The sequence below is a fragment of the Thamnophis elegans genome, chromosome 13 (genome assembly GCF_009769535.1).
Source record: "Thamnophis elegans isolate rThaEle1 chromosome 13, rThaEle1.pri, whole genome shotgun sequence".
NCBI lineage: Eukaryota > Metazoa > Chordata > Lepidosauria > Squamata > Colubridae > Thamnophis > Thamnophis elegans.
In genome coordinates this window covers 25,973,324-25,988,762 of record NC_045553.1, presented here as the reverse complement: position 1 = coordinate 25,988,762, position 15,439 = coordinate 25,973,324, and the positions used below count along the sequence as shown (strand labels likewise).

Here is a 15,439-nt window from a genome sequence, read left to right as displayed (position 1 = left end):
AAGCACAGAGGGAGGGGCACATGCGGGAGGGGCATGTGCATAGCATGGGTGCGGGCATGCTGTTGCGGGCGCGTGGGCATACTGGCGTGCTTATGGCATGTGACGACATTTTTTGCATCCTTTTTTCGCCCTCCCCAGATTCCAGAGGATTTATAGGAGCCTGGGGAGGGCGAAAAAAGCCTTCCCTCCGGAAGGCCCTCTGAAGGCTTCAGGGACCTTCAGGAGGCTTCCCTAAAGCATCTGGAGGGCAAAAAAAGACTCTACGAGCAAACCAACTCGGGGGTTGTTTTGAGCGCTCCGGAAGCTTCAGGGACCTTCAGGAGACTTCGCTGAAGCCTCTGGAGCACTTAAATGACTCTCCGAGCAAACCGGAAGTCCGTTCCCGAACTTTCGGTTTGCCCATAGGACCGTTCCTTTGTGCTCGGGAGGCTTCAGGGAAGCTCATGAAGCCTCCAGAGGGCCTCTGGGGTGGGCTCTTTTTGCCCTCCCCAGGCTCTTATAAAGCCTCTGGAGCCTGGGGAGGGCGAAAAATGGCTTTTAAAAAAGGGTGAACTCAGCTGACAAATGGCTCTGCGTGCTACCTGTGGCATCACCATCCTGGGATTAGTAGATAAAATTGTTCTTCTCTAAAAAGTATATTACAGTGGTACCTCAATACTCAGCATTAATTGATTCTGGGAGGTGCAACGGGTATTAAAAAGGACAAGTCCCAAACAAAACACATGACTTACCATGTAACTCTTTGTTTTGGCCAGGAAGAACTTTCTGGCGGTCCCTTTTCCTATTCAGTGTCCTTCCCAGCATGGGCGACTTCCTGTCCATTCCCCACAGCCGTCCCCAGTCTTCCTGTAGCAGGGCATTGAGTAACAAACAAAGGCCAAGTACTGGGACAACATTTTGACATCAAAATGCATACCAAATTTGTGGAGTTTTGAAGCAGTTGAGTATCAAAGTACCACTGTGTTTCTGTAAGGAATAATGGATGGAAATTGAACAAGGAGAGATTCAAATCTAGAAATAAGGAGGAACTTTCTGACAAAGATAACAACCAGTGGAACAGAAGTTGCCTTCGGAAGCTGCGGGAGCTTCATCACTTGAGACTTTCAAGAAAGGATTGGACTGCCATTTGTCAGAAATCGTGTAGGGTCCCCTGCTTGAGCGGGGGTGGTGGTATTGGACTAAATGATCTATAAGGTCCCTTCCAACTCTGTTAATCTGTCTTCCCTGTTGCTGTTCTAATTGTGTCTCTCCACCTTGCTGCTGGTGTCTTCTTTCTTTACTTTTTTCCCCCCAAAGTATAATAATGTGGATTAATCTGTGAATCATTTGGTTGCTTTCTTGGCTATCCAAGGTATACTTTTGAGCGTTCAAAAACATCCATTCTCTTATTCCTTCTTAGCTATCCAAGATATACTTTTGAGAGTTCAAAAGCATCCATTCTCTTATTCCTTCTTCAGAGTCCAATTCTCACACCCATAAAGCTCATAGGGAAAAACCACAGTCTGCCTGATTCTAATCTTTATAGGTTCAGGAATTCTATCTGAATTCCAAATAGTGATGTGTGCCATCAATCCTAACAGGAAAAAGCTATCTATTACTTCATATCTTCATTGTCATTAGCTTTCCAAAGGATTTTTAAAAAAATCTATGTAACGTGGTAATATTCACAGATTGTCTCATTATAAACTGCCAGATAAGTCAGTTAAAATTACTGAAGGAGTCAGGATGACCTCAGAGTTTATTAAAAAGGTAGTGGAGACAAATCTGAAAAGACTTACACAATTGCCTTATTTATTTAATATTTCAAAATGTGTATCTTGCTTGATTGTCTATGAAATTCTCAAATCATCCAGGTTGTCCCAAAGGTGCTTTTCAAAAAACAACTGGACTTTCTTGTTTTTTTCCTTGAGCTGGTTTCTTATCCAAGAAGCTTTTTTCAGTTCTGAAAAAGTCCAGTTGACTACGTAGTCATCTTACTTGACTGCTTAGATTTTAATATTTTGATAGGTTCCTGTTGTAACATAGTTGAAACATCACATTTCATAATGTTTGGATGCAATCCACGGACATTCCTTTAGGATGGAAATCTTTCTCCTTTTTTTTATTTACTTGACTGAAGAAGAGGATTTCCCTTGAAAGCCCAGAATAGGGATTGCACTGAATTTCTGGGTGGGTGCGGGGGAGGGGGCAGACCCATCTTCAAAGAAGATGGGTTTAGTCTGCCCCTTTGCTTATTTTCAAACATGCTGTATATTAAAAAGCAGGTATTGAAAAGCCTCCTGAGAACAGTTGGTTTTTTTTTTACAAAGCTCTTTTTTGCTTTGTTAAAATCACTTAAATGCTTTACTGGAGGAAGTACCAAATTAATTTTTAATTTTACTTGAGACAAAAATCCCATGTCAGTCTCTGCATGAGTCATGCCTTTCTTTTAAAATTCTCCCATGGTGGTTCTTGAAAAAGAATGCTGAAATTTTGCTTCAAATTCTCCTCTAGGCAGAACTTTCAGTGGTGGCAATAATTGTGATATCTGGATTTTTTTTGTGGGGGAGACAGGGAGTTAAAAGCTGGAATTCTTAACTTTCAAGAAAAATATAGGTTTTCACAAAGGTGCCCTGTTGGTGATCCCACATCTTGTCTGCCTCTGCACTACTTCAGTGAGTGTGGACATATTTGAAAAGAAACCGTTGGGAAAAGGTGGAGGAAATTGTGCTGATCTGAAGAGATGAGGAGGAAGGTGGCATAAATGCTGCTGAGATGATTGTTGGAAGTTCTGCTTAGAAAAAAATATGATATGCAATGTGCTACCAGGAAACCCATCCAAAATATTACAGGGGACCTGCTGTAAAAACCTGGCATTTGCAAAACTTGGGCGTTGCTTGGAATTAGCATCTTTTGTATGGGGCAGCATGGAGCCCCTTTCATGTTAGTCTTGATTCCTTTCTCAGAATCTACGGTGGGAAGGGACCCATGACACATTTGTTCCTTTTCTACAAAGCCAGGTATTCATCCTTCAAAAAACGGGGGGCCGTATATGTGTGGGCGGCTGCAAATGCCACTTGTTCATACGAAATTGAGAAGCTTTGCTAAGGTGCATGAGCAGAGGCATTCCCGATTCCTCCCAGTAAAATGATGTTTTCTGTCTTCGACGTTTGTCTGTTTTGGGAGTGGACAACAAGGAGAGTTACAAGAAGAGGGAAGCCAGGATGGGGACTCTAGAGAACCAATAACAAGAGATAAGTGTTGTGGCACGACAGCGGAGCTGGTGGCAGACTCAGACAGTGAGGAGGTTGGGGAGGAACATGGGCCAGTCATGGAGTCTAGGAAAGGCTCTGATGAGGGCTCTGCGTCACAGGCAGAGATGTGGTCAGGGCCGTCTGACAGTTATCATCTGTCTTCAGAGTCGGATATCAGGGGGACAGAAGAACAGTTTGAGCCTGTTCCCAGTGTGCGCATGCGCAGAGCTGCCAGGAGAAGGGAACAGCTAAGGAAAAAGGGTCGACTTGGGAGTAAAGGCACAGGTGGACGATGAATGGCCCCTCCCATAGGGAATAAAGAGGAGTGGGGCTTGCAGGAGACAATTAGTTCAATTCATTAGAGTGAAGATCTGTTTCCAACTTCTTGGCAAGTAATTGCTGCTGCAGCAGCGTGGCGTTTGGAACATATCGGCCTGGCAGCTCTCCGAGCCTGATAAAGGTCTGTAGTTGTGAAATCTCTTGAAAGACTGTTGACCGGCACTTTGCTAGAGGGGAATTCCCTTTAACCTAAATAAAAGGGGTTTATTGGGATGAGGAATTGGCTTTGTGCTTTTGGGAAGCCTATGTCAGAGCAACAGATGAAATACTAATATCAAATAAATCTGATGTAAGGAGTTACAAGATCCCGAGGGAGAAGCATGAAAGACTTACCAAAAAGCCAATAAGAGGTGAAATTCTAAAAAAGGCAAGAGATGGATAGATGTAGAATACTTCCGAATAGGGTGACTATTCTACTAAAAGTTAGAAAAAAGAGGTAGAAGTTAGGAATTGGAAAAATAGCATTATATATGCTGATATAGAATAGAATACATTATAACCACTAAGTATACACAAATATTATAAATTGAAAGATTATGACTATTTTTATGTATAGCTAAACAATATTACTATTATTATTACTGTGTGTAAAATATATTGACCCAGACAATTCTTTGTCCACCAAGCACCTATGGATGGTAAAGAAAAAAACTATAACTAAAATTATAATACAACACACACACACAGAGGAGAGGGAAGCCAGGCATTGGATTTGGAACAGAGAAAGTGAATTGGCAAAGATAAAGGAACGTAGCTCAAATATGTATGAGTTTTGTCAAAGCTCACAACAGCAGGTTGCTATTTGGACGTTGAAGAGAAATATCCCATGCAGAAGAATCTCGCTTCTCAATGTCCAGGAACTGCTTTCGTTTTTAGCTTTTCCAGCTGTCACTTTCCTTTTTCGAGGACGGGAAGAAACCAAGGAATTAAAGCATTAGTTTCTTCAATTGAGGTGGGGAGGATTAGGGAGATCCGCCAGATCCATTTCTGTTAATGTCCTTTTAACAAAATAGAAGAGGAGGTAATTTTTATAATTGTATCTTGGTGCAGGAAACAGGCTCAAAAGCTTTGGGGAGGCAAGGCCAGTGTTAACATTGTTAGAGCAGAGGCCAGTGACTTGCATGGATGATGAAACAGGAAATCATCAGCTGGACCAGGGAGACTAAAATTTACAATCCTGTAACCTTAGTATGAAGCACTCAGGTGAACTTCCTCACAAACGTGGCACAGACATGGAGCTAAGCAATATTCAGTTGTGTATGATTTCTAAACCATGTTTTAAAGATTGCCATGGCTAACGAATTCAAGTTTTAGCCTGTGTATGCCAGCCAGTATATGTTGAACATATTAGCTTAGCTCATGTGACTTATCTTAGCTCATGTATACTATCTTGAACTCCTTAGAAAGATTGAATACAAGAAATGAAGAAATAGGTGCTACGTCTGTGTAATGAAAGAAATGAAATAGGTGCTACGTCTGTGTAATTGTGTTAATGAATTCAAAGTGTCCCTTTATAACATTAGTGTCATCCTCCCCTTTGTTTTTGCAGTTAACTTTCTTTTTGATACTGCAATCAATGCTATCAGAAGTATGAATTGCTCTTAATATATAAAGTTACCTATATCTATTTGGTCTAAATAGTGTAGGGCATATCATTTTTTTAAAACTAGTCAAAGAGAATATTTGTAGCTCGGGGTACAATTTTGGAGTCCTTGGTGTTCTCTGAGCTTGGGTGTTTTCTTGCATTTCATTACCCAACTGGATAAAATCATCAGTGCATAAATATGTCTGCAAGAAAACAACCTCAAAGAACACATGGGATTCAATACATTTATTGTTCTAACGTAGGTTTAAGCTGCTTAAAACTCTTCGCCTTTTCCTTCCCCTTTGAAATAGCTAATAGAGCAGAAGCTGGCATTATATGGACTTTCTTACCATTTCTGATAGGACTGAACCAAACATTTGTTCACCCAAAGGTTCATAAGGACACTTGAGAACTAGCAAGGTATCTGACTTTCCCCAAGCTGAGAATAGATTTTTTTTCAAAGCCCAGGCATAATATCTGACCATCCACACAGCTGCAAGATAGAAGCTCCAAAATTGCATGAACTGAGCTTATCTACCCATGTGGCGAATACCATTCCACATATATGGTATTACTAGCTGGATACCCGTGCTCTGCTACAAAACTATGTGATCGGGCTCCTTTCTCTCTCCTTCTCTCCCTCAGGCTTGTCCCCTATCCGCTTCTCTCCCTCAGACTTGCCCCACAGAGGCCTCTCCTATCTTATCCCCTTCTCCCCCTCAATTTAACTCCTTGCCATCAGGGTGTTTTTTAGGTGGGGAGAGGGAGTAGAATGTGTAAACTGCCAGCTCACAGGCCGGATGAGTCACGCGCTGGCTACTCCCACATCCAAGTGGCAGTTGGAACAGAATTCTTTTTGGGTGAGGAGAGGGAGTAGAACATCTAACTCCTTAGCATCAGAACATGTTAATAATAATATAATAAATACTAATGATCTGATGGTCATTTCGAAAAATCCTTTCTTAGTGAGCACCTAGAAGCCAAGAGGAACATAAGTGCCAAATTTCAGGTTTGTAGGCTTTATGGTTCTGGAGATTTCAAGATGCTGCGTGAGTGGTATTTTGCTTTTATATATATAGATGACATTGTGAATTCTACGGGCATAGAAGGCCTCTTTAAATTCTGCCCATAATATGTAAATTTTCAGAAAGACAATTTCTATGTGAACTGTATTCTGGAAGATTCACCATCCTTTTTCACTAGTCAAAATCTATATGGCCACAATGAAAATAAGGCATAACTGACCACCGAAAACACCACTTTTGTTTCATTTATCACTTTAAGTTTAGTACATCCTAAGCTGTTTTGTTTTATGTCATATTTATTTTACTTCACGGATTGCAATATTTTAGATCTAGAGTGGCACCCGTATTTATAGTAATGTACAATGTGTTACATTTTCATTTGTTTTATCTTTGTTGTATTCGTATTTTATCTCATCTACTTGGTTTTAATACGGTGGTATATTTTTTTCAAAAGTTGGTAGTCACTGACCAATAACCCATATTTCCTATGGTTTGGGCTCTTTCGTTGGTTATTTTTATTTTATATATTCCCTTTGCCTTCAGGTACATACATTTATATTCATTCGTTCATTTATTGGAACAAACAAAATAACAATACACATAGACCTTATGACCACAATTGAGCCCAAATTTTCTGTTGCTAAGTGAAACATTTGTTAAGTGAATTTTGACCCATTTACAACCTTTCTTGCAACACTTGCTAAGTGAATCCCTGCAGTTGTTAGGTTAGTAATCTGCTTGTTAAGCGAAACTAATTTCCTCGTTGACTTTGCTTGTCAGATCATAAGAGGGGTCACATGGCCCCAAGGCACTACAACGGTCATAAATGAATCAGTGGCCGAGCATGTGAATTTGGATCACATGATTGGGGATGCCAATCAACAGCATGAGTGTGCACAATGGTCGTAACTTTGAACATTCACTAAATGAACTATTGTAAATTGAGAACTACCTGTAAAGATTCACCAACATAATTAAGTGAATTGAGTCACCATTGGGAAATAGTGTCCCTAATATATATATAGCAGGGACGCAGTGGCTCAGTGACTAAGATGCTGAGCTTGTTGATCAGAAAGGTCGGCAGTTCGGTGGTTCAAATCCCTAGTGCCGCGTAACAAAGTGAGCTCCAGTTACTTGTCCCAGCTTCTGCCAACCTAGCTGTTTGAAAGCACGTAAAAATGCTAGTAGAAAAATAGGGACCACCTTTGGTGGGAAGGGAACAGTGTTCCATTTGCATTCAGCATTTAGTCATGCCGGCCACATGACCACGGAGACATCTTCGGACAGCGCTGGCTCTTTGGCTTTAAAACGGAGATGAACACCACCTCCTAGAGTCGGTAACGACTAACATATACTGCTTGTGCAAGGGGAATTTTTACCTTTATATAAAGTATTTAGCATTTAACTGACATACCTTTTCCGGTTCCAATTCCATGTGACATTTTAAGACTAATGTTGGATGCGGGTTATGCAAAACGATTCTAAATGTTTTATTTAACAGTTCAAGGATCGCCTTTTGTGGGCTCTTAAAAAAATACAAAGAGTGGCCAATTTGAAGAAATATAATTAGCACAAAACAACAGTCATTTGTGGACAAGATGGAGTAGAGCAGGGCTCTCCAACCTTGGCAACTTTAGGACTTGTGGACTTCAACTCCCAGAAGCTGGCTGAGGAATTCTGGGAGTTGAAGTCCCCAAGTCTTAAAATTCCCAAAGTTGGAGACCCCTATGGTAGAGGACCCCTTGCATTTGGTACTCTGTCCTGTTTTTCACACCTGTGCTTCATTACTTTACCTACCTAAAGGTACTTTAGACCAGTGGCCACCAACAGGTGATCTGTGGACCACTGGTGGTCTGTGAGAAAATTTTGGTGGTCCTCAGGAAAATTATTTGCATTTTTTATATTGCACTAAATCAGGGTCCTCACGTGCAATGAACACTTGTGTTGTAGAGAGTCTCCCCGTTTGGGGTCTTTTTGTGCAGGTCGGGGGGGGCAGAAATTCTGACTTGGGGTCTGCTTCGGCCTCCTGCTGTGGGGCTTTGGGTGAAGGCTGGATGGAAGCGACAGTGGTGGCAAAGAGCTGGAGGGCCTCGTTCCAGTGGGACTGCATTATGGTCTGGAACTGGCTGATCCTCTCAGCCCGCTGAGCCTCCAGGCACTGGTACCTGGCCTTGTACTCCCGCAGGTCTTCCCTCTGCTTGGAAAGCCTATGCTTGTAGTCCTCAGTGAGGTGCTTCAGCTGAGCCTCCTTCTCAGCCAGATCCAATTTGAACTGAGCTGTTTTGCCAACTCTTTCTGGTGGTGGCTGCTTAGCTCCAGCAACTGCTTCCTGTTGGGGCCCTAAGGAGTCTGGGTGGGCAGGCAAGGAGTGGCTGGGAGGGGAGGGGCGAGTAGAGGCAGGCGAGGCGCCCCTCAATGTGAGTGACATCAAGTTGGCCGCGCCCATCCAGTCATATGACCATGTAACCACGCCCACCCACCCAGTAATTAGGCAGATCGGATTAGTGATCCGCAGGATTTAAAATTATGAATGTAGTGGTCCCTGAGGTCTGAAAGGTTGGTGACCCCTGATATAGACCAAAACAATGAGTTTCTTGTATCAGACTGTTACCTTGGGCATTCAGTTTGAACCTCTTTAGCAGAATCACAATATTTATGCCAAAGGTTCCTGGTTCAATCTTTGATTTCTCAGTTAAATATCAAGTTATGGAAACTTATCCCTTTCTCCCAGAACCCCAGTGAGTCATTGTTTACTGCTGGACTCGATGATTAAACTGATGTGGTATGAAACACTTCCCAGTATTCCTACTCTTAAGTCCTGTTACGTTTGATTGGGGTATTTTTTTGGAACCAGCTTTGTCTATGTAACTTCCAAAAGTTTCAAAGTCAAGTTCCCAGAAAAAAACATACATATATTTCACCTGCTTCCTTCCATGTCTCTTTTTTGCAGTGTGTGCTGTATTTATGGAGTTTAAAGATAAACTTCCCCAAAACCCTTTTCCTGATCCGAGGGAACCACGAGTGCAGGCATCTCACAGAATATTTCACCTTCAAACAAGAGTGTAAGTAAAAGAGGTTGGATGGGCTGTGTGTGACAAAAGAAGGTCATGAATGTTGATGAAGCTGCATAAATGCTGCAGCTTCCTCCTCGTCCTCGTCTTCCTCCTCCTCCCCCTCCTCCTCCTCCTCCTCCCCCTCCCCCCCTCCTCCTCCTATAGAAGGGGCGTTTCAACAGAGACCAAGAGAACAGCTCCTGACTTACTGTTTTCCTGACAGTCTGACTCCATGCAAGCTCTCCCCTCCCACTCCCATCGCTTTAGGGACCCTGCAACCTATAATTATTGCCAAAAGCTTTCAGTTCCAGATCGTGCAGCTGGTATCCGAATTAGGGGAAAATGGAGGACTTCCCCTTTAATACAGATACTTGACTGATTATCTATCTATCTATCTATCTATCTATCTAATCTATCCATCCATCCATCTGATGGAAATTAAAAAGAAATGAGGTGAATAAAAGGGAAGGAAACCCAGTTCAGTTCTCTTTTTGATCAGTTTCAAAATCCTGCAGATAAAATTGGTTTAATTCCCCTCCTTCCCTCCCTCCTTCCTTGGCTGCAGTTCTCTCCTTGCATATTTAAATATTATTTCCCTGGCTTAGCATATTAGCTTAACCCCCACCCCACCCTCACCCCTCCACCCCAAGTGTTTCCTTGTGTCCCAGCCTCCCTCCAATACAACTCCCTCTCTCTTTCTGCTTTGTCTAAAAAACTCCTTGGTGCTGAAGAATTTGTGAATGTTCTTGTTTTCCTGCTTGGTGTTATTAAAACTGTGGAATTGAAATTCAATCTAGCTTTGCCTTGGAACGCAAGCCCCCCCCCCCCCCCGATTGTTTTAAATTTCTCTATTCTGTTTGGTTTCAGCAACCTAGAGGTGGAACTCTTGCTTCACAATCAGGTGGCTGTGAGTTCGATCCTAGGTAGAGGCAGATATTTCTCTCTCTGGGCACAATAGCACTGGCAACAGCACTTACTTACATAACGCTTCATGGTGCTTTACGGCCCTCTCTAAGTGGTTTACAGAGTCAGCCTCTTGCCCCCAACAATCTGGGTCCTCCTTTTCTGACCTCGGAAGGATGGAAGGCTGAGTCAACCTTGAGTCTGGTGAGATTTGAACTGCCAAATTGCAGGCAGCCAGTAAAAGTAGCCTGCAGTACTGCACTCTAACCACTGTGCTACCGTGGCTCATGAGAATATATCTGCTGAACAAAGCTCCTCATTGGCGACAAGAAGGGCATCCATTCAGTTGGCCAGACTCCAACCCACAAGGGATTATGGGGTCATTAAACAATGATGATGATCCCATAAACCCCTATAAGAAGGAAAGGAAGGAGACTGCTGAAATGCTAATCATTAGTTATTGTCAATCTTGTCCTGGCTTATAAGACCCTAATGGTTGCCTGCTTGTTTTTCACTTTCCCTGAATTCACACATATCCCACTAGAAATAAATAAAATGCAGGCGCCATGCATCTAGTAGTTAAGGCGCCAGGCTAGAAAGCGGAAGAGTTCTAGTTCCACTTCAACCATCAAAGCCAGCTAGGTGAGCCAGTCACTCTCAGCCCAACCCCACCTCACTGGGTTCTTGCTGTTGTGGGGAAAATATGAGGAGGAAGGTGCATCGGGTGTGTTGGCCATCTTGAGTTATTTTAAAAAAAACAATAAAGTCAGGATATAAATAAATAAACTTAATGAATAATATGTGCACGAAATGCATTCACATTCTGGAAATGAAGATGGTGAATCAGTTTTGTCCTCCTTTCTTTTACTTGCTATTGAAAAGAGCAATGCAATTTTTAAGACAGCAACATGGTAGGTAGAAGATGCAAGATTATAGGTACCTGGATAGATACTCTTCATTATTTTTCAACTGCAAGAACAAACCTATCAGTCCTGCCAGTAATTATATGGCATACGGATTAACCAGGTTCTTGGTGATAAATTCATTTCGCTTTCCTGGTTCTCGCAACTTGGCAACGACAGGACCCATGTTCCTTTTAGTAAAACTTTAATATGTGGCTTTGGTCTTGGCAAATTTTAATTTTGAATTTAGAAAATATTCACACTGTACTTTAAAAATTCTGAAAAGGTAAAGCAATTATCAGTACTAGATTTTTATCCTGCCATTTTAGTATATACCGTATTTTTCAGAGTATAAGATGCTCCGAAGTACGACGCACCTAGCTTTTGGGAGGAAAACAGGGGGGGGGGGGAATCTGCTTCTGCTTCTCAGCAATTTGCCTCCTTGCAACAAACAGCAAACAGTACAGACAATATACACTGTTTGTAGTGTTACATTTGAGACTATACTTGTACAGATGCTGTTAAAAATGATGTGGCTTTCTGGAAGTACAGTTATTCTCCGCTATTTAAAAGAAGATACAATAGCAGTGGGCCTCTTCAGATCAAGCATTTATTTTAAAAAGCTTCTTCATTTTGTTAAGCTGTCTAGAACAAAAGTAAAGCAGTCTTTAAAAAATAAGTCTAATAATTTGAACATTCTATAGGCATTTATAGGTATTGACTTACCTCCTTGCAACAAACAGCAAACAGCCTGATTAGCACAAGAAAAAAAATGTGCTTCTTCCTCCCAGCAATTTTCTGGTGGAGCAAACAGCAAGTTTCAGTTTAAATGCGCCTCCTGATCATCAGCTGTTTCAGGCTGCAGGGATTGCTATAGCCTATTACAACCTCCGCAAGCCCCATTTTCTCTGTTTGCTGCAAGGAGTTAAATGGCTGGGAGGCAGAGGCCAAAGGGTGGGAGATGGTGGGTGGGTGCAGCAACATTCAGTGTATAAGACGCACCCAAATTTTCACTCTCTTTTAGGGGGAAAAGGTGCATCTTATACTCTGAAAAATACGGTAACTCAAGACGGCAAACACAGCTAATACTCCTTCCTCCTCCTCTTTTCCCCAAATGACAGCTCTGTGAGGTGAGGTTGGGCTAAGAGAGAGTGACTGGCCCAAAGCAACCCAGCTGGCTTTGATACTTAAGGCAGAGCTAGAACTCACAGTCTCTTGGTTTCCAGACCAACCAGCACTTAAATACTACCCAGAATGGATGTGCAAATGGTTTACATCCAACGGAAGAGAGATTTATAAATCTGCCTCCACAGGCCTCATCCTAAATGAACAAATGAATGGTTTTAAATGAAAAAGCTGCGACCAGTGGCATTTAGATTCTTCCATAGAGGATTATCAGTCCCTCCTCAGTGAGGAAATCAGCATGGGCTGAAAATGAAAATGTTCATTTTATGGCTCCAATTTCCTCCAAAGTGCCACTGCAAGGAACTCTGGAGTTCGTTTCTCTACATCAGGGTGTCAAACTTGATTTCATTGACAACTGCATTAGGGTTGTGTTTATCCTCAGGGGGCGAGGGGTGTGTGGCCAGGGTGGGCATGGCAAGCTCAACTTCACTCGTGTCAGGGGCACCTGTGGTGGCCCAAGTGTTCCCCAGTGGTGGGTTCCAGATCCTGGTGCAACCGGTACGGTGCAACGGGGCCAGGCATCCACCACATGCATGCATGCAGCATGCACACATGCATACTTACTGCCTGTGACACTCCAGCTGCTCAGCAGAGCATTGCGCAGCGCTATACGTGCGCAGAAGCCCCGATTGGCTCAAATACAGGTGAGGGCGGGTGGGCCCTCCAGAGCACCATACCAGAAGGGTACCTGGTGCTCCCAGCAGGCACCAGTACGCCTGTACTGGGGCATACCAGTCGTATCCCACCACTGCTGCTCTCCCAGTGAAAACGGACTCCCAAGCTGCGACAGCTTCCTGCAATCCTCTTCCAGTGAAAACGGAGCTCTGGAGGGCCCTCCTGAGCTCCATTTTTGCTGGCAGAAGCACCTCGTGCTGGTCCTTCACTGTTTCCAGGGCAACCCCCTGGGCCAGATCTAAGTACCCTGTGGGCTGGATCCAGCCCCCGGGCCTTCAGTTTGACACCCCTGCTCTACATCACTTAGGATGAAGTGGTATATCTCAGCTTGCTTGCCCACCACCCTGCATGATCTGTGTATACTTCTTTAAAAAAAATGACTGAGAATCTTCTGAAACACGCAACAGGTCTGTGAGAGATTTCTAGGATTTATTGTTAGGCGAGCTGAGGTTAAAAATCTCCCAAGTGTCGTAAGTGTGAAAGCCGGTTCCTGAGAGAAAGGAAAGAGTAGGCAGTCACCGTTCTTATTCTGACCCAGCTCCCCAAACACGACAAAAGCTCTGAAATGAACTCGGAAATTCCTTTAATTAGGCCAACAGCCCAGCAAAAAAGTTTGTCTCTCACTGCAGACTAACAAGTCCATCCGACAGGGGGATAAATAGTTGTCTGCCACATCTATTCATTCCCGCCCCCTGCCTTTTATCCCCAGAGCTAGGGTGGGGCTTTGCTAGCAGCAATGGCTCTTCTGTCCCAAAGACCGGCCCATAGATTTCCATTGCTTTGCTCTCCTCTGCCTTCTGCAAATCTGCTTTTCAGGCACTGGGCCCAGCTGTTCTTCCTCTTCCTCATCCGCCACCTCAAGACCTGGGGGCTGTTGACTCTCCATCTGAGGACTGACTAACGGCCCAGGCCCAGAGCCTCTGTCTTTCTCTGCTAGCTCCACTCCCTCTTCCCTTTCGGAGCTCTCAGGTTGCTTTGATGTTTATCCTGACTCCCACACCACCACCTCCTCCTCCTCCTCTGATTCAGTCCTGTTTCCAGCTTTAGCCCCTTAGAAGCCTTTTGGTCTGTAGATCAGCTGTTGCCTGTGCCAAAACTTTGCAAACCTGCAGCCTTTATAACAGCTGCAATTTTCCCCCCTTCTCACTTCTTTCTTGCTGCAGGTCGAATCAAGTACTCAGAGCGGGTATATGATGCGTGCATGGATACATTTGACTGTCTTCCTCTCGCAGCCCTCTTGAATCAACAGTTTCTGTGTGTGCACGGAGGGCTCTCTCCTGAAATCACATGTCTAGACGACATTAGGAGAGTAAGTGGTCTTTCTTCTCTCCTTCTGCCCCCCCCCCCCAAAAAAATTTAAATGGGTATTTTACAACCTGCGACTGGGTTTTACTCAAAATTACCAGTCCAGGAATTCAAAACTTTTCTTTTGAAGTTCCCTAAAACTTGTATGCAAGATTATATAACAATTCAGCAAGTAATCCGTGCAGGTGTGGGCTTCAAAAAATGTCAGCAATGGGTTCTCTGCCCTGTTGCTAGGTGGGCGTGGCCATGGTGGGCGTGGCCTAGTCAGCCTCCTGCACCATGGCAGGGGGAGGGGGCGTTTTCACCTTCCCCAGGTTCCGGAGGCTTTCCCCCCTCCCTGAGCCTTCGCACAGGCCCTGTACTTTCCTCGCATCCAAAACAGGCCACATGGAGACTCCTGGGAGGGAGGGGCATGGTGGGAGGGGAGGGGAAGGGCGTGGTGGGAGGGTCCAGCCAGGGGTGGGATTTGGAGGTTCTCCAAACCGGCCATAATGTTAGCTACGGGTTCGGGAGTTGGCTTCTCCCTCAATACTGAAGTGAGCATTTTGAAAAGAAATTGATTTGTAACCTTTTCAGAGAAACTATGAAATGGAACAGTTGTTCTCTTGATTTTATTTAAAGTGGCTTTCCATTGCTTAAGCCTACTTTTTTTTCATGGGGTAGATATTCCTCCCATGGAAATCAATATTGATAACAGATATTTTTTCCCCAAAACTTCTCAGAATGCAGGGGTCCCTACCCCTTGAGCCAAAGTCTACTACTGGACTGTGAGCTATTTTAAAACCAGGCTGCCCAAAGCCAGGGCAGCGCATGCATTCCCCCCCCCCCCGCACGGGCAGCAGGCAAGCATGTGTACGTGTGTGCCATCCTAATCCACAAACCCATAAAGGTTGGGGAACTCTCATAATGGACTGTACTATTTTACAGATACTTTTTCTGCACCTGACCTGTTCTGCATGTCTTAATAATATGTTCTTATTGTCTTATAGAGATTTGCATTCACAATTGTCTTTTTTTGGGGGGTCCGTATTTGTCTTTCAGTTAGACAGGTTTAAGGAGCCTCCAGCCTTTGGTCCAATGTGTGACCTACTGTGGTCTGATCCATCAGAAGATTATGGCAATGAGAAGACCTTGGAACACTTCACTCACAACACTGTTCGAGGTTGCTCCTATTTCTACAGGTGAGTCAGTGTTCAAACAACGTTTCTAAACTGAAACGGCATGAGGCTGCAGG

At 43.7% G+C, this 15,439-nt stretch overlaps 1 protein-coding gene across 2 annotated transcripts in view; it reads left to right on the top strand.

Moving 5' to 3' along the window:
- PPP3CC (protein phosphatase 3 catalytic subunit gamma) overlaps positions 1–15,439 on the top strand; it is a 90,445-nt gene that overhangs the window by 51,803 nt on the left and 23,203 nt on the right. For both annotated transcript variants that reach the window (XM_032228928.1, XM_032228927.1), the window contains exons 4-6: positions 9,133–9,244; positions 14,064–14,209; positions 15,247–15,386. In XM_032228928.1, the coding sequence (XP_032084819.1) occupies positions 9,133–9,244; positions 14,064–14,209; positions 15,247–15,386 (398 nt within the window). The remainder of the gene's footprint in view (positions 1–9,132; positions 9,245–14,063; positions 14,210–15,246; positions 15,387–15,439) is intronic.